The sequence below is a fragment of the Salvia splendens genome, chromosome 16 (assembly GCF_004379255.2).
Source record: "Salvia splendens isolate huo1 chromosome 16, SspV2, whole genome shotgun sequence".
NCBI lineage: Eukaryota > Viridiplantae > Streptophyta > Magnoliopsida > Lamiales > Lamiaceae > Salvia > Salvia splendens.
In genome coordinates, this window is record NC_056047.1 from 7323524 (window position 1) to 7346327 (window position 22804).

General features: G+C 37.5%; 4 protein-coding genes across 6 annotated transcripts; 1 reads left to right on the forward strand and 3 right to left on the reverse strand.

Moving 5' to 3' along the window:
• Positions 1-174: 174 nt before the first annotated feature.
• Positions 175-8013, forward strand: LOC121771938. 2 transcript variants are annotated; one of them, XM_042168838.1, is made up of 6 exons: positions 208-386; positions 542-1984; positions 4823-5019; positions 5395-5493; positions 7050-7101; positions 7477-8013. In XM_042168838.1, exons 2-6 carry the CDS (start codon positions 547-549, stop codon positions 7614-7616), a joined length of 1926 nt encoding a protein of 641 aa, XP_042024772.1. In that variant the 5' UTR covers positions 208-386; positions 542-546; the 3' UTR covers positions 7617-8013. The 2 variants fall into 2 exon arrangements, with proteins under 2 accessions (XP_042024773.1, XP_042024772.1); XM_042168839.1 differs by lacking the exon at positions 7050-7101 and having other exon boundaries at positions 175-386; positions 7477-7624.
• On the reverse strand, positions 1997-4257 carry LOC121771939 (serine/threonine-protein phosphatase 7 long form homolog). 2 transcript variants are annotated; one of them, XM_042168841.1, is made up of 4 exons: positions 4091-4257; positions 2976-3832; positions 2862-2904; positions 1997-2738 (listed from the first exon to the last, which is right to left on the reverse strand). In XM_042168841.1, exons 2-4 carry the CDS (start codon positions 3830-3832, stop codon positions 2310-2312), a joined length of 1329 nt encoding a protein of 442 aa, XP_042024775.1. In that variant the 5' UTR covers positions 4091-4257; the 3' UTR covers positions 1997-2309. The 2 variants fall into 2 exon arrangements, with proteins under 2 accessions (XP_042024775.1, XP_042024774.1); XM_042168840.1 differs by having other exon boundaries at positions 2976-3837.
• A 54-nt stretch (positions 8014-8067) lies between the features above and the next one.
• Positions 8068-15323, reverse strand: LOC121771937 (potassium channel AKT2/3). Its single transcript, XM_042168837.1, has 9 exons — positions 14952-15323; positions 13628-13846; positions 11311-11469; positions 10943-11000; positions 10538-10855; positions 9268-10011; positions 9111-9186; positions 8489-9028; positions 8068-8408 (listed from the first exon to the last, which is right to left on the reverse strand). Exons 1-9 carry the CDS (start codon positions 15152-15154, stop codon positions 8287-8289), a joined length of 2439 nt encoding a protein of 812 aa, XP_042024771.1. The 5' UTR covers positions 15155-15323; the 3' UTR covers positions 8068-8286.
• A 2703-nt stretch (positions 15324-18026) lies between these two features.
• On the reverse strand, positions 18027-19732 carry LOC121771324 (probable cation transporter HKT6). Its single transcript, XM_042168105.1, has 3 exons — positions 18657-19732; positions 18316-18549; positions 18027-18225 (listed from the first exon to the last, which is right to left on the reverse strand). The coding sequence occupies exons 1-3, from the start codon at positions 19730-19732 to the stop codon at positions 18027-18029; spliced, it is 1509 nt and encodes a 502-aa protein (XP_042024039.1).
• Positions 19733-22804: the final 3072 nt, after the last annotated feature.

Consider the following 22804-nt stretch of genomic DNA (forward strand, 5'->3'; position numbering starts at 1 on the left):
TTTGTACTGCGTTTTTTTTTTTGTTCCGGATTTGGGAGAGACGCATGACCCTCATGCGTCTCTTTTTAATGAAACGCATGACTGTCATGCGTCTTTTATAGAGACGCATGAGGGTCATGCGTCTCTCATTTTTTTTCCGTTTTATTTTGACGACGCATGAGAATCATGCGTCTTATAAACAGACGCATGACGCTCATGCGTCTTTTTTTTTTAAATTTGACTAGAGACGCATGATGCTCATGCGTCTTAAAGAGAGACGCATGAGCGTCATGCGTCTCTACTTCGAATTAAACCAGCTGCGAAGGCAGTAGCTCCTCATTCACGCACGCAGACAGCAAAGGTTGCGATTTCCTTGGCGATTTCTTGGCGACTCCCGTCATATTTCGGTAAGTTTCCTTCAATCTTTCAACACTGCTCCATTATTTGTTGTTTATTTGCATATTAGTAGGGTTTTTGAAAAATTTATGTAAACTTACTATTTTAGGGTTTATTGAAAAAATTTATCTTTAATTGTTGTTGGTTTGTATATTTATTTTTGCAGAAATCATGCAAGTATTCGTGAGTTTATATTGGGGTGGTAGAATATATCAACTTCCTCATGTGGGCATTTGTTATGATCCTCCTCGTGCGAGAGCTTCCATCGTATTGGATTCATGTGTTTCATTATCTGAATTAGTAGGAATGATATGTGCTAAGATAAGAATAGATTCCAACCAACACTTCATCGAAATATCTTGGAGGCATTGTTTCTTGGGTACCGGTACGAGTTATGTATGTACTGCGGTTGACAGTGATCAAAGTGTGTTTTATATGTTCAATGCGGCTCTAAATTCTACTCGGCATATTGAATTATTTGTTGAGTATTCGTATGTTGGAAATGCCTTAATCCCACCAATTGTTGATCATGGTGTTGGTTCATCTACGAGGTTTGAACCTATGAGCATCGACTGCGGTATGAATGAGCAAACAGACGTTGCAGATGTTGGATTGAATACTCAAGAGAATGTACAAGAACATGCTGATGTTGATGTTGTACGAGGAGACCTTGCAGATCCAGAATTGTCGTCATCATCGTCTGATGATATTTTAAGTGATGATTCCGGTGCTGACTCTAGTGATGAGGATGTAGTGTATAAACCCGTCGTAAAAGGTGAACAACCACTTCCAGAATATGTTCACACTGGGTTGAAATATTTTCGCAAACTGCCAAGTGGTCGTACTGAGGTACCTGAAGTTGGTAATGAACGCAGTACCATGTACTGGGATGAAGAACACCCATATCGGATTAATGGTGGAACAAAATTTGATAGCAAGCTGCATGTGAAGACTGCTATTACTATGTGGAGTCTGAGGCAACACCGGCAATTTAGGGTGGTTGAGAGTAAATTAAGAAGGTGGCATGCCGTGTGCAAATATCCAAATGGGAGGACAGAAGATGGGACAGCTATTATCAGCGAGACCGACGCTGACAAAGCGAATGAATGTCGGTGGGAAGTGTCTGTTACACACATGGCCCATGATGAAATGTGGGAGATTAGGAAGTGGCGGGGACGCCATAGTTGTGAAGGTCATCGTAATGATAGAGGACATGCTAACTTTTCATCACCAATGATTGCTTTGTGTATTCGCCATCAGTTGCTAAAAAATGCCGAGTTTAGTGCCGCCGCCGTAAGAAATTTTGTTCATGACAAATTTCATGTGGTAGTCAGTTATAAGAAGGCATGGTATGCACGGAGAAGGGCTTTAGAGATTGTATTTGGTGGATGGGAGGAGTCATTTAGGGATTTGCCAAGCTACATGCTTGAACTGCAGTATAGGAATCCAGGCACCATTGTTGAGTGGAGGCATAACGAGTTGTTGAGCCAGGGCCGTACTAAAGTCTTCTATTACGTGTTCTGGGCACTTGGGCCTGCTATACATGCTTTCCAGGAGTGCCAACCAGTTTTGACAATAGACGGAACTCACCTCCGAGGAAGATTTAAAGGTAAGCTGCTTGTTGCTTGTGGTGTTGATGCAAACAAGAAATGTCTGCCTATTGCATATGCTATTGTTGATGAAGAAACTGGCGACAGCTGGGAGTGGTTTTTGGATCATGTCAGAATTCATGTGGTGAAGTACGAAAGGGAGGTATGCATCATTTCGGATAGGCACAAAGGAATCCTCAAGGCTATGCGTTCAGATGAATGGAAAAAGCCGCCGATATGTCACCACAAATTTTGTTTGATCCATGTGAGGAAAAATATCTTGACAAAACTAAAGGGTAAGGGAGGAAAAGCAAAAGGCATGATATGGGCATTGGGTGTCACAACTCAAGTACGCAAGTACGTGAGAAGGCGACGTGCACTACGGGAGGAAAGTCTTATTGCGATACACGAGCTCAACAAAGCCAAATACCCCGGGTTCATGGGGATATCCATGGACATCGATGCGGCATACTGGGCAGCTTGGAACCTTTCGAACCTCATGTCCCACTCCCCAATGTAGAACTGATGCGTGTTTGCCCAGTTGTTGCCTTTCTTGCCACGCCGATCAGTTTTGCCCAAATGATCGGCGTTCCTTAGCATCCTGTCTACGGACTGCGGTATATCCTGGTACCGATTGAACTGTCGGCGTACTCTTCCAGGCTCATGGGCCTCGACATAGGCCCAACATACCAAGTAGGTTTCGCACAAAGAGCATCCATTCACATCATTGCAGTAGTCAGGCAGTGTGAAAGGTGCGTACGGCGTCCAGATAAACTACAAAACAACATTGCAAATGCCAAATTAATTTCATAATAAGTTCATAAACGAAGTCTAAACCGAAAGAATATTCACCTGGCCAGGTCTAATCAGAGATAATTGGTCACGGTAATACTCAACCGAGTGTCTTGGAGCATTTCCTATCTGCGTTGTTCCTCTCCACCTATACATAAAATTGATGTAAGAAAAAAATTCACCCAATATGCATTAATAAATAAAAATTTCGATATATACCTGGCGCCACATGGTGTATATGGCTCGTGCACCTTTGGTCCTATGAACGCAGGCCTCAATGTGGGCATTCTTTCCCACGCCCATAGCTGCAGGAGGATCATAGGGCCGCCCAACTCTTTTCTCTTATCCATGGAAGCCTCGCATAGATAATGATAAAGGTAGGCCAATGCCGCGCTTCCCCAACTTATATTCTTCACCTCTTCCGGATCCCCAAGCCCATTCAACCACATAAATGGCACCTTACACCCCGTGGTATCCGGTAGAATGAGACCTCCTAATAAAATTAGGGCATGGATACGTGCTCTTTGGATGTATACGTAAGTAGGCAGGTCATCACCCAGAGGCATCCTTGTCTGGTTGATCAGCGCGGTCATCAGCAAACCGCCTTGCTTTGTCTCTGTGGAAGAATCTGGTATCCATCCCAACAGATCGCGGCACTTGCTGGTCCAATCTGGAAAGTTGTCATGATAGTCACGACCCGTGAAAACGACGCCATCCGCCCTCAAGCCCCAGATGGCTTGCACATCTTCCAAGGTGATCGTCCTCTCACCGATCGGTAGATGGAATGTGTGTGTCTCCGGCCTCCAACGCTCAATCAACGCCGTGATCAGCTCATTGTCGACCTTCATTGGCTTCCCACAATCGATCACGCCTTTGAAACCAAAGACGTCAAGCCAATATCTTACATTCTCGTGAATCACGGCGTCCCAAGTCTTACTTTCAGTCCTTCGGACTTTAAATACTTGGGTTGTTCCCCCTTTCATCAGTTTATTTGAAATGTGATTTTTTTGCATATTTAACACGGACGGGTCTTCGGGTCCATACAATAAATGTCCAGTAGAACTTGAAGTCGCCATCTAATCTAAGTACAACCAAAATCACAACCAAAAAACATACAAAATCACAACGACAATCATCAAAAACATACCAATATTATACAATAGAATGAATTTAGCCACTAAAATCGTATACATTTAACTAAACAACAAAAAAATCAACCAAATTGGAGCTATTCGTTTTTAACCCTAATTTACAAACATTAGGGGAAATCTAAATAATCTATGCAAATTAACAACAAATAAGGAAGGCAAGTAGAATGATTGAACGAAACTTACCGGAAAACAAGTCGAAATCGTCTTCTTTCGCCGAATCTAGGAAGAAATCGCCGCCTCCGTGAGTGTTTGCTGTCTGCGTTCGTAAGTGAGGAGCTACTGCCTTCGCCGCTGGTTTAATTCGAAGTAGAGACGCATGACGCTCATGCGTCTCTTCCTAAGACGCATAAGCATCATGCGTCTCCAGTCAAATTTTTTAAAAAAAAAAGACGCATGAGCGTCATGCGTCTGTTTCTAAGACGCATGATTCTCATGCGTCGTCAAAATAAAACGGAAAAAAAATGAGAGACGCATGACCCTCATGCGTCTCTATAAAAGACGCATGACAGTCATGCGTTTCATTAAAAAGAGACGCATGAGGGTCATGCGTCTCTCCCAAATCCGGAACAAAAAAAAAACGCAGTACAAACGAGGAATGATTAATGTACTCTAGAACTAACGAAGAAAAAACCCGGGGAATCAGTGTTGGATGTGGCTATGATATCCAGTTGGATGCTTTTTTATTATTTTCTGGAATGGTTCGAGAGATTTTGGAGCAATTATTTATAGTTTTTCATGTAGTTAAACTGGTTTTCTGAAACTTTGTACTCTTGGAATCAATCTGGTGGTGAAATTATTTTGAATTATATTGCTTGCCACATAGACTAGCCTATTGCTTATGAAGAGGGAAACCTTGTCATGCAATTTTAGTTAATTCTTTCTGCGAGTTGAGATTTAAAAGATTTCTGTGTGCAGGAAGTTGTATTCTGCAATACTGGAACTTTAGTGCTGCATTGCAGCCATGTAAGTGTCCTATGTGCTCACAGCGCATAACTAAGTTGATACCTGAAGCATCATTGTATCAAAGACGTCAATCAGAAATAAGTAAAGTCATACGGAGTGTTGGCGAATATAACCGCTTGTTTATGGGAGGAATTTCTGGATTCGTACTGGTAGGTGCTATGCATTTGTATACATGCTTATATGATCTGGACATGTTCTGCTAATTACTGGAAATGTCTTTAAGTTCACTTGGGATTCTGCACAAGTGATCAGTGAACGGTTGAAAGCAATTTGGATATATGATAACTTATGTGCTTATATTTCTACTCATTTGGTATTTGAAATTTTATCCGATTCTTCATGAACAATTCAAGAATTAGAAAGCAGTTTTTGGCCATATAACTGATAATTGAAAATTGGTAATCACGAACTGAATAACTTGCATATTCATCTGACGAGTAATATACATAACTTGTTACCCTTGTGCGTATTATATTATTTTGTTAATAATTGTACCATATAAATTCATGTCAATGTTTTGGCAGAAATTTCTTGCTTTTCCATTGTATATAAAGAGAACGTTTCGAGATATGCTGAATCCTGACAGACCTGGTGTTTATCTCCATGAAATGCGGATTGTTGCTGTAAGTTCTCGTAACTGTTGCTGAAAATGGAGAGGGAATGATTTACATGCACTTATCTTCCTTTAACTCCTTGCATGAGTGGACATTTCTTCTACAAGACAAATGTTTTATTGTTTTTGGTGGTTGACTTACCACTCAAAAGTTAATGGTGTCAAATATTGTATAGGAGTTTTCAGATACTTTGGAGAAGCATGGTAAATCTCATTTAATCACTTTACCTGGGATCATATATAAATACACTTCTTATTTAAAACATGAAGTTATACATTGAATCTAGGGTCAACTAGCATCCTCCCCTGTGTTTGTCTACTGGGATATAACGATTGGTGAAACTGATACCCTGAGGTCATGCTTTTCTCAAATTCTCTCTGAAGTTACTTTCTGTCCACTGTGAAGTCTCATGATTAAGTTGGACGAAGATTTATTCGTGATGTTTTGTCCCTTGAAAGCATATGGATTTTAAGATTTAATGGTCCTTACCTTGCCAAGGGGGGTTTAGTTTGTTCATCTTAAACTTCTAATATCATGGACAAATGAGTAGGTTAAAACATCTTAAACTTCTCCAATTATCATTTTTATGGTGGTTCCCAACTATATATGTGAAAGATTCAGAAAGTGTGATAAAGTTGATCATGTTCTCTGGTTCATTGGTCTCTGGTCTTTTTCCGATGCAAGTTAAACTTTTGCCTCTTTGGCTATGTTAAATGGAAGCAAATAGACAATGAGGAATCATTGTTACCAATACTTTCACATATGTTGAGGTTAGATGGCAAAGAGAGAAGTCAAGAGAGAAGTCATGGGGTACGTTTTGCTAGAAAGGAAAAGAAAAAAAAATCAGTCCCTTATGTAAAAATAGAAGTAGTCTATATTTTCTGGGACAACAAGAAAGGGAACTTGTCTATATGATTGTGAAGAAGTAATAATTGTCGTTTGTAACCTTATTTTTTTGTGAACATTTGACCTTTGTGTCTTTCAGCTTTCCTGTATCAAATATACCTGGTTTTTTCTTCTTGTACTGCATCTTTCCTCTATCAAATATACCTGGTTTTTTCTTCTTGTACTGCATCTTTCCTCTATCAAATATACCTGGTTTTTTCTTCTTGTACTGCATCTTTCCTCGTATGTGTTTGCATCCTGTGATTCTGCTATTTCATGGTAGAAGTAATAATTGTATATTTGTATAACAATTCTGATAGAAGAAAAGACCTAATTGCAACCTCTAACATCATCAGAGATTAAAAAAAATGGAAATGCTTTCTTGAAACTGACGATGAACAAAAAAGCCACAGGACGCCTAACCGTTTCTCAAACGCAATAAGCCAATAAATAGTACTCCTAATCTCTTGGCCAGCCAATAGCTAGCCCATTGTGTGAAGCCTACAGAGTGCAAAATCAGAATATAAACACACCAAAATCTAATAATAAGTTACTATCAATCTAATGTGTCCTAGCTCAACTAAGCTATGATATGTATGATTGTATATCTGGGTTGTACTTGGGGGGTTGGGGTGCAAAGTGCATTATTTTGTTTGCTGATTCATGATATATGGTTGCAGATGTTCCTTGGACTTATCTACTCATTCTCTCCCTTTGACTTTCTGCGTATAGGTATTTCAATCTCATTTCCTTTTAACTATAGTTGGAGTTAATTACAGAAATTCACATTTTGAGGTTTGCACGTCTCTTATAATACACATTTGTTCAATATGAAAGTATAGACAAAACATATTACAGATTACAGGGTTATCTGTCAACTTTGAATTCTATAGGGAACTTTTGTAGTTTGCACTATTCAATCTCCACGAGCTTGGGTTGTATTTGATTGCTTGTTGACAAACAAGGATTAATTGCTCAAAGGATTTTTCTGTGGCGTATTCATGTAGTTATCCTTTTTACTTGCTTAATGCTTTCTGCTCTCTTAACTGAAAAATAAATAAATGCTTCCTGTTCTCTTTGAAGATTCAAATCACCTATTTTGTACAGGTCGTGGGAACATAATAGATTTGTTTGACTACTCTGCTTTTGCTCTCTCATTCATCTTGTATCTGGTTGGACTGTACCTCCGTTGGAAGCGCGAAAGGAACATTAGAGGGTTGGTTGACATGCCGGAAGGGCATGATTGAGAGTCACTGCAATGCCAGCATCTTGGCATTTTTTTCGACCGTTTGAGCTTGTAGATAGTGCCGGATGTCTTCACAATTTGGCAATGCGTGTTTGTGATGTGGTCCATGCTGTGTTTGCTCACCGGCCCTGAGCTATGGTTGCATGTTTCATGTAGTTGTACTGCTGTGTTTATATCACTTGTACATAAAACTAGAAAATTAGGTCTCCGTCTAACTGCTTGGCTGTCTATGAGTTCAGATCGTTCTGTAGAAATTCGTGTATGGATCTGCTTGTTGAAGTTGTAAGTTTTAGGTAGGGAAGATAAAGAGACAACATGGCTCTACTTGTATTTGAGAAACTTTCACATGTTTGCTCAAAGTGTAATAAGATTTGTATTCAGGTTTCGTTTGCACTAAATTCACTTGGGTTACATAAGCTACCATTAATCATTCTAGTAGTTTGACAAATATATACAAAATATTTCAAAATTTACTTGCACTATTAAATGTTACAAAAGTGTGTATATATATATATGAAAGTCTATTTTGTTGCATAAAATAAGTGGAGTAGCAAATTATGTGACAAATCTCTTGGTATCACTGAAATCATGCCACTAGCCTCACTACTAAACAATTTTGCTGTAGTGCTGCTACTAAAATTATGCAGACTGTTCACTACATAACATTACACTTAACTCTCAGTCTCAATTATAAAGAGTTTATCATTATCTCTTATCACTTGAATAGAATCAATCTCAGCACCTTCCTCATTAGTCACCAATGCATTTGTGGCATCAAACCCAAACTTCTGACCTGCACTCAAACATGTAATTGAGTTTATAATTGGTAGAAAGCAAGAAAATAGTAGATTTTTTTGTTGAAGTTGAAAATACCTGCAATGGTCTTGAGCTCATCTAATGAACTTGGCATTCTTACCAATTTACCAGGATGATGAGTGGTGCTCCTATTGGCCGGATGGCCTCGGTAGATGCTAACTCTCAATGGGAATACCAGCCTTTCCTCATCTTTAGTTTTCTTGTGGCTATCATCTTCTCCGGTGGTGTCAGACATAACTATGCAGTGCCCTACCTCCCTCTTCTGCAGCATATCGTTCAAATTTACCGACGGAATCATATTCATGATGGTTTCGTCGACTTGGGACCCGTTCATCACTAGAAGCTGCACTATGTCTAAATGGTTCTCTTTCGTCGCCACTTGGATAGCAGTCAGCCCATGTACATCCTTAGAATCAACGTATAACCCATGTTTCAGCAGCTCCTTCATCACTCCCACGTCGTTTCGCTTGGCTGCTGTGCAGAGGAGATCGCCGGCTATGAATGGATCAGAGATGGAAGCCCAGTGGTAGAGGATCTTGAATATTGAATGATGCTTTGCTGCAATAGATTCCCATAGCGCTGTGTTTCCTTCCAAATCTGTCACATTTATTCCTCAAACTTAACTACTTGTCATGATCAACTTACATTTCATATACAAAAACATCAAAATGTTGGTTACCTCTTAGGTGTAAGCTGCAAGCATGTTTGAGAAGAACAACTACGCATTCTTCGTGGCCTTTCGACGCTGCTATATGCTGAGATGTTTTCGGGATCGTTAGGCCAACAAAACACACAATATACAGATAAAAGGCATGAAAAGGTTAGACAGAATGTACCAATGGAGTCTTCCCTTTAGAATCTCCAACATCAGGGTCAAGACCGGCCTTCAGAAGCTCGTTAAGAAACGCAGCGTTTCCCGTTCCCGCCACAGTCATCAAGTTGATCGACATGTTCACATCACCATCCACCTCTTCATCCACAAACAAGTCCCCCAACCTTAAATCCTTCAGCTTCTTGTGATGCTGAAGGAAGTTCTTTAACATGATGACATTATCCTCCTGTCTCGTCTTCATTGCTTCGACCAGAGACGAAGTTTTCAGCCTCAGCAGCTGCGAGAGCGTCTTGGTTCGATACGTGAAGCTCTGAGGCGTTGAGCAGAACGCTCCGACTTCACCAAACATGCCACCCGAACTGAACTCCCAAACGACGTTTTCTTTGTCCAGTTCGCAGTCAATCATCTCTACTTCCCCGGACACGATTATGTACACGTCGTCAGGGGCCTCCTTCTGTATTATAACATCCTCTCGCGGCGGGATGTACTCTGCTTTCATGTCTGCTACCAGAAGCATGAGGATCTCCCGGGACACGCCCTTGAAGAGATAGACGCCTTGTACGGTTGGTAAGAAGAGGTGGTGTTGGATGCTTTTGCATAAGGTTTTGGGGAGCTGTTGTATGAGCTGGTTTTGGTTCAAGCTCTCGGCTTTGAATCTGAGGCACATGTAAGCCAGAATCTGGTCTTTCAACCGAGGAGGCAGACGATTCCTCATCACGAAACTTGATGCGGCTTCGATGCTACTTCTCTGCACAAACGAATCGAATATTGGTTACTTTTACGTGCATTGTTGTGTGTCGTGTGCTCTCTGTGTGTTTGTGCGGTGTACTTAATGATGCAGTTCTAGCAATAGATGCCGATGACGTTGAAAACACGCCGAAAGCGTAATATGTGTTGGAATGACTTGAAATATGGACATCTGATATCATCCAGGAGCGAAAAACACAATTTACTGTTTTTCCAGACTTATTTTTAATTTTCTAATTGTTTTATTTCCTTTTAGGGCTCTATGGTTTCTATGCGCTTATAAATATAAATAGCGAATGTCTTTGTTTTGAATATAGTCTTTGATTATTAGGTCTTTTCAAGAAATTGTGATATTTTTTTTATTACTTATTAGTTTAGTCATCACTTAATCTCACAAGAATTTGAAATTTCTAATGTTTACTTAGGTTTTAACATTTGAAATTGAGAGGATTTAGAATTAGAATTCTAATTCTAAACCCTTTAAATTTCATGATACTAAACGTTCTCTCATGAAACAGAGGACTTACGAATTCCATGGTTCGACGGGTGCCCTCGACGACCAAGTTGGTCATGTTGCCAATGATGTAAGCAGTGAGACCTAAGTTGAAGAGCATGTAACATATGATGAAAGCCATCTCTAAGGTGTTCTGAGCGTGGATGTCGCCATAGCCGACAGTGGTCATGGTGGTGGTCGACCAGTACAAGGCCGAGATGTATCGAATCCAAAGGCTCGTCTCTTTGAAGTTCGGTATGGCTGATCCGATCCACGTGTTGCCTTCGTCTGGATACTGAACAGCTAGCAAGTACGCCAAGCATGCAGCAAAATGTGCTTGCAACAATGTCACCTGATTCAATCATTCATTTTTACCCATTAATTCATTCACATGTTGAATTTACACATGCATGTCAATTTTGGTATTTTCTTTACTTACGAATAGGAGTCTCGCACATCGAACCCAAAAATAGCTAAACCTGATGTCTTTTTCGATCCTACACGTGACAATTGTAAAGACAAATATTAAAAATAAGTACATCAAATCCGGCAAATCGCTGGCCTCAGTTCAAAAATTGGAACCGGCCAACCCGATTATGGTTCCAATTTTTGCAAAACTGAACCAGCGGTTTCTAAAAGTTAGAAATTATTAGTTCATTATTTTACATATTAAGTGTTGATATACTTTATTTAATACTTCTTACTACTAAATAGACTAATAACGTTGTGGTCCGTATGTGCGCACAAGAGACCACCTCTATCGAATTATTTTGTACGAAGGGTAAGGTGATTGTAGTAAATGACTACCTGGTAAAGAAACACTTGACACGACGAAGACGCCAAAATCTGAGCATGCCGAGGACGGAGTAGGAGACGCCGCCGTGATGTTTGCCGGTAACAAGGAATGCTATAGTCTCGAATGGTATGGTTGAAGCCACATCCATTATAAACCATGTTGATAGGTACCTGCATTTTCATACTCTATGTTTGTTACTCCTCTCAAACTGCATTTCTTATCCTCTACTATTATTTTTCTCTTAAAATTGCATTTCTTATTAATTTCGATGTATTTCATTATTAAGTTTTTATTTAATAATATTTATTTTATATTTTAACTTACATTTAATTACTAAAATAAACAATAACAATCAACTATTAACTCTACATTGAAATGAACTGTTTAGAATTATCAGTTAATAAATAAATTAAAAGATTAACATACTGTAATACTATAAGAAAAGATTATAGGAATTAAGGATATATACACAAATGAAAATATCAAAATGTGAAAGCACTACTACAGCCTACAGGCACCGCAACACAACTTTTGATATCATCTCTAAACAATAATTCATTTAAAATATAATCTAAACGATAACAATCTAAAACAAATGTTCTATTTAGAATCAATTTTTAAAAAATTTAAAATGTGTAAATCTGAATGATATGAATGTACAACTACGATAAAAGGAAAAAACGATACCATCCTTAGGAAAAAAGCGAATTCTAAAAGGTAAATAGTAATATATAAATGGTAAAATTACAAAATGAGTATGAAAATCGTGTTTGATTAACGTGATTATCAACAGTGGTCGCTTGAAAGAGACCAAAGCCAAGTTGATGTTGTAAGAATAGTTGGGGTGTCATTTTCGCCTTTATGGGTAGGCTGTAATATAAAGTGCCACTTTTTTATATTTAGCCATAACATATACTCCTATATGCCAATCCACTTTATATGTTCCTCATCCATAATAAATTTTTTATATAGAAAATAAAATAGAAAAACAATACTCCCTCCGTTTCTCCATAGTTGAGTCATTTTTCCATTTGGGAAGTTCCCTCATAGTTGAGTCATTTCCCTATTTAGTAACTTTTTTCTCTTTCTTACTTTATTCGTTGTACTTTATTCGTTGTACTTTATTCACTTTCTACTTTTTTCTCTCTTACTTTTTTATCTATTTATTTAACACATTCACCATCTCTTTCTTAAACTCCGTGGCGAAAAGTTTTGCCTCAACTATGAAGAAATGGAGGTAGTAATAATTAAAATATAATGGACCCCCACCCCACTTGGGAATTGTGGAATCGCATTCTTGACACCTACCTCAATGTGGAAACTTCTACAGTAATATATCTACTATCTAAAGTTGAATATATAAAGCATATATGCATTAACCTAATTACCATAATTATAGAGAGATGGCATTGGCTAAGAAAATGAATATATATATATAATTAATGATGATTCTGTGTCTTTTCTTTCATTTTCTCTTGGAAACCATGTTTATTCTTTGTTGGCCTATTTCCAATGAGATTGTTTTTACCATTTTTTCTAAATATTCTTCCTGGTTATTATAATTACCCTAGTACGATGGGATGGTGCACTAATTATTGCCTGAGAATATTTCACCTGCTTAGTAAACACTTAAAAAACTGAAATTTTCAGTGAATTTACTGACAAATCAAATAACTTAAATATCAAGTTTGGACTACTGAATTTTAATTCTTATAAACAGCTTGATAAAATATTACAATTATTAAAAACATATTCTTTAGAAAAGTAGCAATAAAGTTCCTATAACTTCATTTTCGAATTTTTGGATTTGAGTAATTAATATTACAATTATTAAAAGCATATTCTTTAGAATTCTAATAGCTTCATTGCTGGATCCGAATATATTCTCCATAATAAGTTCTAAACATAAAAAAAATTTTGATTATATTCTCCAAGTGCTAAACATAAAAATTAACGTGGTACTATATATTTTTAATACTAAGATCTCTATAAGATTATATACTCCCCCGTTCCATCATTAAATACCTCATATAATCATTTTAAGATGTTCATCATTAAATATCTCATTTCATTTTTACTAGTATTTTAGAAAATGAATTCAATATTTCATCAACTCATTTCACACATATTTTTTTATTATAAAACAATAAAAAAAATACTAGGACTTTTATTCCTAAAATTTGTGTTAGGTGAATGAGAGATTTAATCTACACTGTATAATATTAGGTAAAGTAATTAAAAGTAACATGATGCGATATGATGGATGATGGGAAATAAAGAAAACCCAATGGAGAAAAAGAGTAAGAAGAAAAGAAGGGATGAACTGACCTTTTGGCAATCTTTTTACGATCAAGAACCAATAATTGAGTGGTGGAATCCATATAAGCAACAAAAAAAGTGAGGATAATATCGATGGCAAAAAATATGTCGACGATGTTATCAGCTATGTAGAGTGGTGGGCTTGGCTTTGAGTTAAGAAATGCTATCTCATAAGGGCACACCCACGCCGAGTACACAACCAATCCCACCATCACTGTCTCCCAACACCTACATCACCAACCACCATCATTAATTTCAATCTCTAAATTCCAATTTTAATTAGCAAGGATGTGTTCGAGTAAAATTTAGCGATGCAAACATGTGTGTTCAGTCGATCGCAATCGTAGAAATAGAGGAAAAAAGGAGGAGAAAGAATATTTTTGTAAACTTAATAGCTAGGGATATTAAGGGCACAGTGTGTCCGAACCACTAAACTTATATTCGCGTGAGTTCAATTCACTCTTTTCGCATACTATTACATTTCTAGAAGTCTTTGTGTTACGAAATTAATTTGACTAATTATGACATAGTACTTCTAATTTTAGGTATATTTTAATTTAGGCCCCTACCTAATTAGTCCAATAATTACTTGGTATGTGGTGGATATAAACTCGCTTCTAATACACACAACTAATCTATTATATATCCAAAAATATAAATTTAAAAGGGGATGGTTCCTTTAGGACTTTGTTAAAATGAGAATACTCAGAAATAAAAACCATGTCAATTCGTTCGATACAATAATATTAGTGGACATCACAAAACATATTTGTTTATGACATTTGGTCAGGAATTAATATTCATAAATCAAGAATTAATATTGAGTGGATATATAACTGATATGTCTTGTGATGTCAACTGATATTCACGTAGTATTAGTTATGTGTTTTAATAAGAGTTCTTAAATGAACCATCTCCTATAATTAAGACTTACATTATTATTATATGTATATGTGTGTATATAAGCATAGCAGCATAGATCTGCATTGTATTGCCCATACCTTTAACATTAAAATGCTTGTCTCGCCCTTCTCATGCTTAGCCCCAATACACATGCACATGCACCAATAACTAATAACTTCATAGCTCAAAGTCATGTCAATTTGTAGTACATGTAATATTGAAAACACAACGGTACGATACAAGATATTTTTCATTGGCTCGGGTCTGCTCTGTGTTATCGTATTAAATTTGGACCCCACCATTCCCATAAATAAGAATTACTACTACAAGTTACATGGACTATCCAACTTATTAGTAAATTAGGACAAACATGACTAAATCAATGTATGCAAGGAAGAAAGTGTTTATGGAAAGAGAAGAGATGTCTAACCGATATCTTGTATCCATTGGAGAGATGATTCTTCCATGAGGAACATTGGAGCTACTGTAACCTGAAACACCAAGTGGTGGAACCACAATCTTTGATAGATTCTTGAAACTTAGTTCCTCAGATGTTGGGCTCATTTCTTCTTCCTCTTCCTTCTTCTTGTCTGAATTTGACTTGTGACTGCAGCAACCCAATTTCACATCCATTTTTTGCACTATAAATCTACTTGGCTATCCCAAACCAAAACCAATTTAAGAACACTTTCCCTCTCTATCTCTCAAGGAAACAAATACATGTTGAAAACATATAGGAAAGAAGGAAGTGGAAGTGGAAGGGAAGAGCTCATTATATATATAAATGATAAATGATATTAGTGTATGAGTGGTAGATATGGAATGATGTTAATATGGGTGAACAGACAAAAAATTAAATGATGAAATGGTGCTTTCAAAATAGTGCAATAGGTGGGTCACACTTCGATTGATTGATTTTGTTTCCGATAAGGTCTTTTATAATGCACAATTTTAATTTTTTTTAATTTATGATTTAAGAAAAAATATTTGGATCTTTAGTCTATTCTCCAAGAATGGGACTGAGGCCCCTACCTACTTTTGTCTCCCGCACAAGTAATTTAGAGTTAACTAATTTACTATACTTTCCCTTGTGTTGTTTTTATGATTTTTTTTTTGGGTTCAAATTTTTCTGGTCAAATTTTAATTGCTTGTTGTTATAGTAGGGTTTTAATTGTGACAAAAAACTTGTGCCTTATTAAAAAGGCAACAAAAGATAGAGAGAGATCCGTGTTTGACTACTCAAGGATATGATACGTATTTTATAAAGATGGGTATAATATCAAGATTCTTTCTTTTATGTATTTTTGTTGCGATTAAAAATGCACTTTTTATGGCTTGCTCAAAACAAGTCTTGGAATGATGCTAATAATGGCACCAGATGCCAACAATTTGGTGGATATTCTAATTAATTTTGTTCTTCCTTTTCTTATGGTAAGGATTCCACCACAGAAACTATAGTAAAATTTAGGTTGTAGTATATCGTATGCAGAGGTGTTTTAGACTTTTGGCCTAGATCATCCTTGGCCACATTTTTCTGGTATATAAATAAAGGTACGTACATTTTGATAATACAATAAGGACAAATTCACAAAACAATCATCAAATTCTGGTCATAACTTTAAAAAATGACCAATTATATTATAGTCCCATAATGAAATAGTCCCGTTGCGTGTCTGAATTTATTGAATGCCACTTACATGTATAAAAATAAAAGACGTGACTGATTAATGATATTAAACGTAGCCGGTTAAGTGGTTGAACGTTTTGTTTACATATATACTCCATCCGTCCCTCAAGAATATACATTCTTTCCTTTTTATTCCGTCCCACAAGAATATTCACTTTCTAATTTTAGAAAGTATTTTCTCTCTATTGAAGTGAGACTCATTCTCAACTAATAATACTTTATTTACTTTTTCTCTCTACCTCTCTCTTACTTTACCAATTTTACATTAAAATCCGTACCGACCCCAAAGTGCATATTCTTTGGGGACGGAGGGAGTAGTAATTTTCTCATTTGTCTTGCAAGTCTCATACTATGGTATCAAAATTATTTTAAAATAATCTGTCATTTTTTAATTAAAATTGCAAAATTAACCGATATTTGACCAAATTTGGTTACAAAACTATGCATAATACGAATGATATCAACCAATGTGATAGAAATTATGCTGACATGCCCAACCCAACGACGACAAGGCCCAAAAACTTGTTGCACAGGGAGGCAACTGATTACATTAACAAAGAATTTGTGTATAGAGAAAGAGGAGTCTTATATTGCTAACTCAATACTTAATTATTAACTATAATTATATAATAATTCTTAGATATTCAAACCAAGGGTCTAGATCATCAGTCCTGAAATGTCGATACGATTAACAAAAAACGTCAATAAGGGTATTAAGGTCAATTTACGACAAAGTAGTTGCAACTAACTTTTGAAAAATATCACATAACTTTAAAACGCATATAACTTTCTCGATTTAAATTATTTTTTTGCACAACATATATCAAATTAAAGATAATTTCATAAGGATTCTAACGAGATCTCACTTGCATATGTTCCGATGTCAAAATTTGAAAAAAATAAAAAAATTTTAATTTTTTCATACAATAACAAATGTCAACATAGTATATAAAATATGTCAATATAATACATGTAGAATGTCATTCTCAAAGTATTGTGTTGACATTTTCAAAGCATTGTGTTGATATTTTCAAAACACTATATTGACATTTTCATCCAAAACCCTAATTTGGTAGTTTTTTTATCTTTTTCGATTTAATTAATAAAAATGAAAATTACGCGCGGTAAATTTTAGACCACTAGATTTCTAAAATCCTATGGTCTTAAATTAATTGTAGTTAGGAACTAGAAAGTGAGTTAGCAATTGATCACTCATCTATAGAGAAATATTATTCGTACTTCATATATTTAGGCATTTTTATTTAACTTTTCACTCAAACTTGCCAACCTTGATCTCAAAAAATGATATCAAAAGTTTTCCATATAAATTAGTAATCTGAGTACTAAATTGGATTATTAGACATAATCTATTTCTACGTGTAATATAAGTCCATTTTTTGTCTACACTATATATTCTGTCGGTGTTAGTCTGTGTAATTGAGTATCATTAGATTATGCTAGAGCACTTGCTGTTCAAATGATCAAATCAATGTGTTCGCATGAACAAGTACTACAAACAATCTACTATATTTAACAAGTTATTCGATTTCTAATACTCCCTCCGCCCTGCAATAAAAGTCCATTTTTATCATTTTAGTCCGTTTCATAATGAGAGTCTCTTTCACTTTTATTATAAATGGAAGTATGCGTCACATACTAATTCACATTTTATTACTATAAAACTAATATAATAATGAGACTCACTATTTTACTAACTATTTTTAACTGTTTTTTTTTTTACATTTCTTAAAATCAACTATGGACTCCTATTCCGGGAGTACAATTTTTTGTATATTGAGAATGAAAATGGTGGTGGAGTTATAAGAGCTTCCACGCTTGGCCTCCCTTGATGTTGAACTTTTTCAATCTACCAAATAACATGACTACTATGAGTATTAATTTGCCTTCATCACTCCATTTTCCGGCAAGTCCATACCATTTACCCACACATTTTGGATCCCTTCTTACCTGCCGATCGCAGCTATAACCGGTTGTCAATCCCACATTTCCATAAGCACTGCAATATATTGTTAATTATCACAAATTATTACATAAAAAATCCATAATCAATGAAACGTAGAGAAATGTAGCATTATATTTTTATTACCTTATGACTTCAAATGCTATATTCAATACGCTGAAGTTGATAGGATCATCTTTTAGGCTCTTCCTCTCCGTAATGCAAATCAGAACGATGAATATAGCAAGATAAGAAATTTGTGAAAAGGTAAAGTTCTTTGCTATAATGTTTTTTCTTTTTCCCTCTTTTAATCCTTCTAGCTTTGGTTGGCCTTGTTCATCACTTTTGATAGGTACAAATGATGTGTATGGAGGAAGATACCTGTCAAAATACAAATACTACTAATTAACTCATGATGGGACCGAGCATTAACCACTCTACCACCAGACCATCTTAGATACGAGATAGAGAGAGATAGAGAGACTAACATCATGAGCATGAAAAACACCAACACGGCCGGGGCGATGGTTGAGAGGTCAACAATATTCTCACCGGAATGCCTAACGTTGGCGCATTGGAAAAAGATTCCAACGAGTCTCCGGTAAATATTCATGCCATCTAATCCTGCATTATACCATTCCATAGAAGAGAACAATATGGAAGCAATCAAAAGAAACCCCAACACTGTCGTTAAAAGTAGCGTCGACTCCCGCTGAGGAAGCAAGTGTGGGAATCCGACCTCCCTCGCATTCTTAAGCAAATACTCAGCCTCATTCCTTTTCAATCTCTTCCCCAACAACCATATCATCGCTCTCAAAGCCCACGGAAATAATGTGTTTCCCAGAAGGATCTGAGGAAGAAGGATGAGAAGAAGACCAGTGTTTTTACTAAAAACAATCAGGTTCTCATTCGTAGGGATGAATCCACAGTTAGCAAAGGTCGAAACCACAGTAAAAACCGAAAAAACCGAAGTTTTAATCCCCTTGTTTGTCAACACACTCTCCGCACCCGAAACAAGAGACAAATACATTAACACAGATGCAACGCCGATCATTTGCACAACCACAACATACCCCAAAACTAAAATTACCAAGAATTTTATCGAATCGAATTTGAGAAATGAGTGATCAGTTGTTAACACATTAGGTGGAGATTCCAAAGACTCAACCCTTCCCTCGAAAAAGGGTTTGGGAGTGAAGTGGAGACGGAGCAAGGAGGTGAAGATCTCGCCGCCAAGGAACATCAACACGGTCATCACTACCAGGTGTTGGCCGGAGAAAACCTCCATTTCCACCGTCACCATGCTGGAGACGGTGGCTGCTGACACGGATGTGAAGAGCAAGTCGATGTTCCTAGGTGTGGGCGAAGGGGGCCGAGGCTTCCATGCCTTGAGCATGGCGAACCCGAATAAGGAAATGAAGAGCAAGTAGAAAAAAGACATGAAAAATGGGTTGGATTTCATGACAAGAAAGAGGTAGGATCGAAAGAGAAGAAGCTTGGTTACTTTCCATGAACTAATGCAAAGGGTTTGTATTTTCTTTGTGTAGTAAGAAAAGTGCTCCATTATTTTTTGTGGGTGAATTGGTGTTGCTCGTTGATGTATATATAGAGTGTAATAACACTGATAAAATAATGATAAAAGAGTCAACCTTAACTAGGTCATTTTAGTATGGTCAACCTTAAAATTATGAGGCAATCAATACGGAGAGGAAGAGCCTTTGGATGATTTAATGGAGTTTGGGTTATCAATCAAACTTGGGATGATTATGTATAATATCAATCAAACTTGGGATGATTTTCAACCTTTGGATGATTTAATGGAGTTTGGGAGGAGTTATCAATCATAATTGTAATCATGCTAAAAAATAATTTAATCAATTTGGATTGTTTTATTAGTCATGATTTATTAATTAAACGAAAGGCCATATTACATTATTAACAAATATATAAGAAATAAATTTAAATTGAATAGAAAGGTTGAAAGTAAAATCTTTAGATATTATTTACAGTGGAAACTACCGATGAGTTAAAAAAATTGATCATTTCATTAATACTATTCTTATACCTTTTTTATAATAAAAATATGAATTTTATTGAATTACTTCGAATTAAGTCCAAGGAATGAAATCTGGACAACCGCAAATCGACAGCAACCCTTGAGCACTGGTTACTTGGACACTCGTGCATTCGGGTGTAAACTCATCCCACGTCGACGAGCAATATAAATTGAAAATAATACCTCATATAAGAGCATCCTTAACCCCATCCTCTTTCAGGCCCAAGTCCCCTCCACATCATCATTCCCCTAAATTTGAGTCTCATGCCACAACTGCTCTAACCCTGTAGGCCATATCCCGGGCCACAACTATTAAATTGCACTATTCACAATTTACAATCTATTTTACGCATAAATAAAAAACGCCCAAAATTTAAAACACAGAAAAGTTGTTCTTCATTCGGAAATTGAAAATTACAACATAGAAATTTAAAATTACAAAAAAAAAACATTAAAACATAACGCCAATGCTGGAAAACGTTGGTGCGTGTCCAAATCTCTTCAATTAGATCGGCTTGGAGGCTAGTGTGTAGTTCGTCTTGGCGCATCGCAGCTGAACGGGCCATGATATTGCGGATGTCGGGAGGAACGCCCTTCTCTAAAACACGGTGATAGTGTAGTTACTCTCGGTGCTGGAGAGCGGGTCGTCGCTCCACAAAATGACATTTTCTTCCTCGTCCTCAACGATCATGTTACGCATTATGATACATGCATACATGATGTCGGCGATTAGTGGAGGCTGCCAACCACGGGCCGCTCCCTTCACAATAGCCCACCGTGCTTAGAGGACTCCGAATGCACGTTCCACATCTTTCCTAGCCGCCTCTTGTCTTTCGGCAAACAATGCCCTCCGATCTGTTGTCGGACATGTGATAGTCTTCACGAACACGGGCCATCGAGGGTAGATCCCGTCTGCCAGATAGTATCCCATACTATATCGACGGTGGTTGGCCGTGAACTCTACGTTCGGCGCTCGCCCGGCACACAAGTCGTTGAACAATGGAGACTCGTTCAACACATTGAGGTCGTTGTTCGACCCCGCGACACCAAAGTAGGCATGCCAAATCCGCAATCGTTGGTCGGCAACGGCCTCCAACACAATCGTGGGATGTGTGCCCTTGTACCCGCTAGTGTATTGTCCTCTCCAAGTCGTTGGATAATTCTTACACTGCCAGTGCATACAGTCGATGCTGCCAAGCATCCCCGGGAAGCCGTGGGTCCGCTCGTGCATGTTCGCCAACTTCCTAACGTCGTCGGTCGTTGGCTTTCTCAAGTATGTATCCTTGAATGCTTCGATGACTGCCCGACAGAATTTAGCTAGGCAATCCCGTCCAGTATGCTCGCTTACATGGAGATATTGATCGAACATATCTGTTGTAGTTCCGTAAGCGAGTTGACGTATAGCAGATGTGCATTTCTGCAAAGTCGATATACTTTGCCGGCCCACAGCATCGGTGGTTTGGCAGAAATACGAGTAACGAGCTACAACTGCGTTGACAATGTGCAGGAACAAAGGCCTCCGCATCCGGAACCGGCGACAGAACATCTGATTACTCTATCGCGGATCTCTAGAGAAATAATATGTGAAAAGCCGCAAACCAGCTTGTTCACGGTCTCGGTGAATATACATCCGAGTACGTGGTACCCACACTTGTTGTTCGTTCCAAGCTTGAATAGCAGCTTGGTAGCGTTCCACTTCGTTGTTGATTCCTTCTTTGATTGCCGGTATCGCCGCCTCTAACATTCAGGTCATTTGAGCGTCGATTGGCCTTTGACGATGAGGCATTTTTTCAAATTTTAGGGAGAGAAATGAAGTTGAATAGATATGAAAATGGATGGAGTGGTATTTTATAGATAAATTTTTGATTTTATAAAAAAAATTGAAATTGCAGCCCGGGCCGGCCCGAACACCAATTAACGCTGGCCCGGACCCCGTCGCGGCACGTCCCGATGCGCATAACCCTGAGTCGGACCGGACCACAGGCGCGTCCCCGGGACCGGCCCAGGCCGGAAAATCCTCCCCTCCATCGCTGCGTGACGCGGGCTGGGACCCAACTGCGGCCCGGCCCCAGCGTTAATGATGCTCTAAGTGTTTTCCAATAATTCTTTTAATTGATCCAAAAATAAATATGTGGGATTGTTCTCAAGCGAATAATATTAAATCAATACTCCCTTCGTCCCAGGATAAGGAGTCGTATTCCTTTTTAGGATGTCATACTATAAGTGAGTCATTTTCCTTTTTAGCAAAAACTCTTCTCTCTTACTTTATTCTCCACTTATTTTATACACTTTTTACTTTTTTATTTTTCTCTATCTCATACTTTACTCTCTCTTCTAACTCTTTAAATATCAATTTCTTAAAATCTCGTGCCAAAAGAAGTGCTTCAATTGTCTTGTAACGGATGGAGTATGAATTTTAGACGTGCAGTCGATGATTCTAATAAGTAGTATTGGAGAGACTCCAATTTTGGACCGCGGTGCCCATTTTCCAAGACTCATAACCCTTGTGCGTCACTCCCCCAATCGGAATAAATCTAATCTCTTTCGTTAAAATGGAATTCCATTAATTCTCTAGAAGAA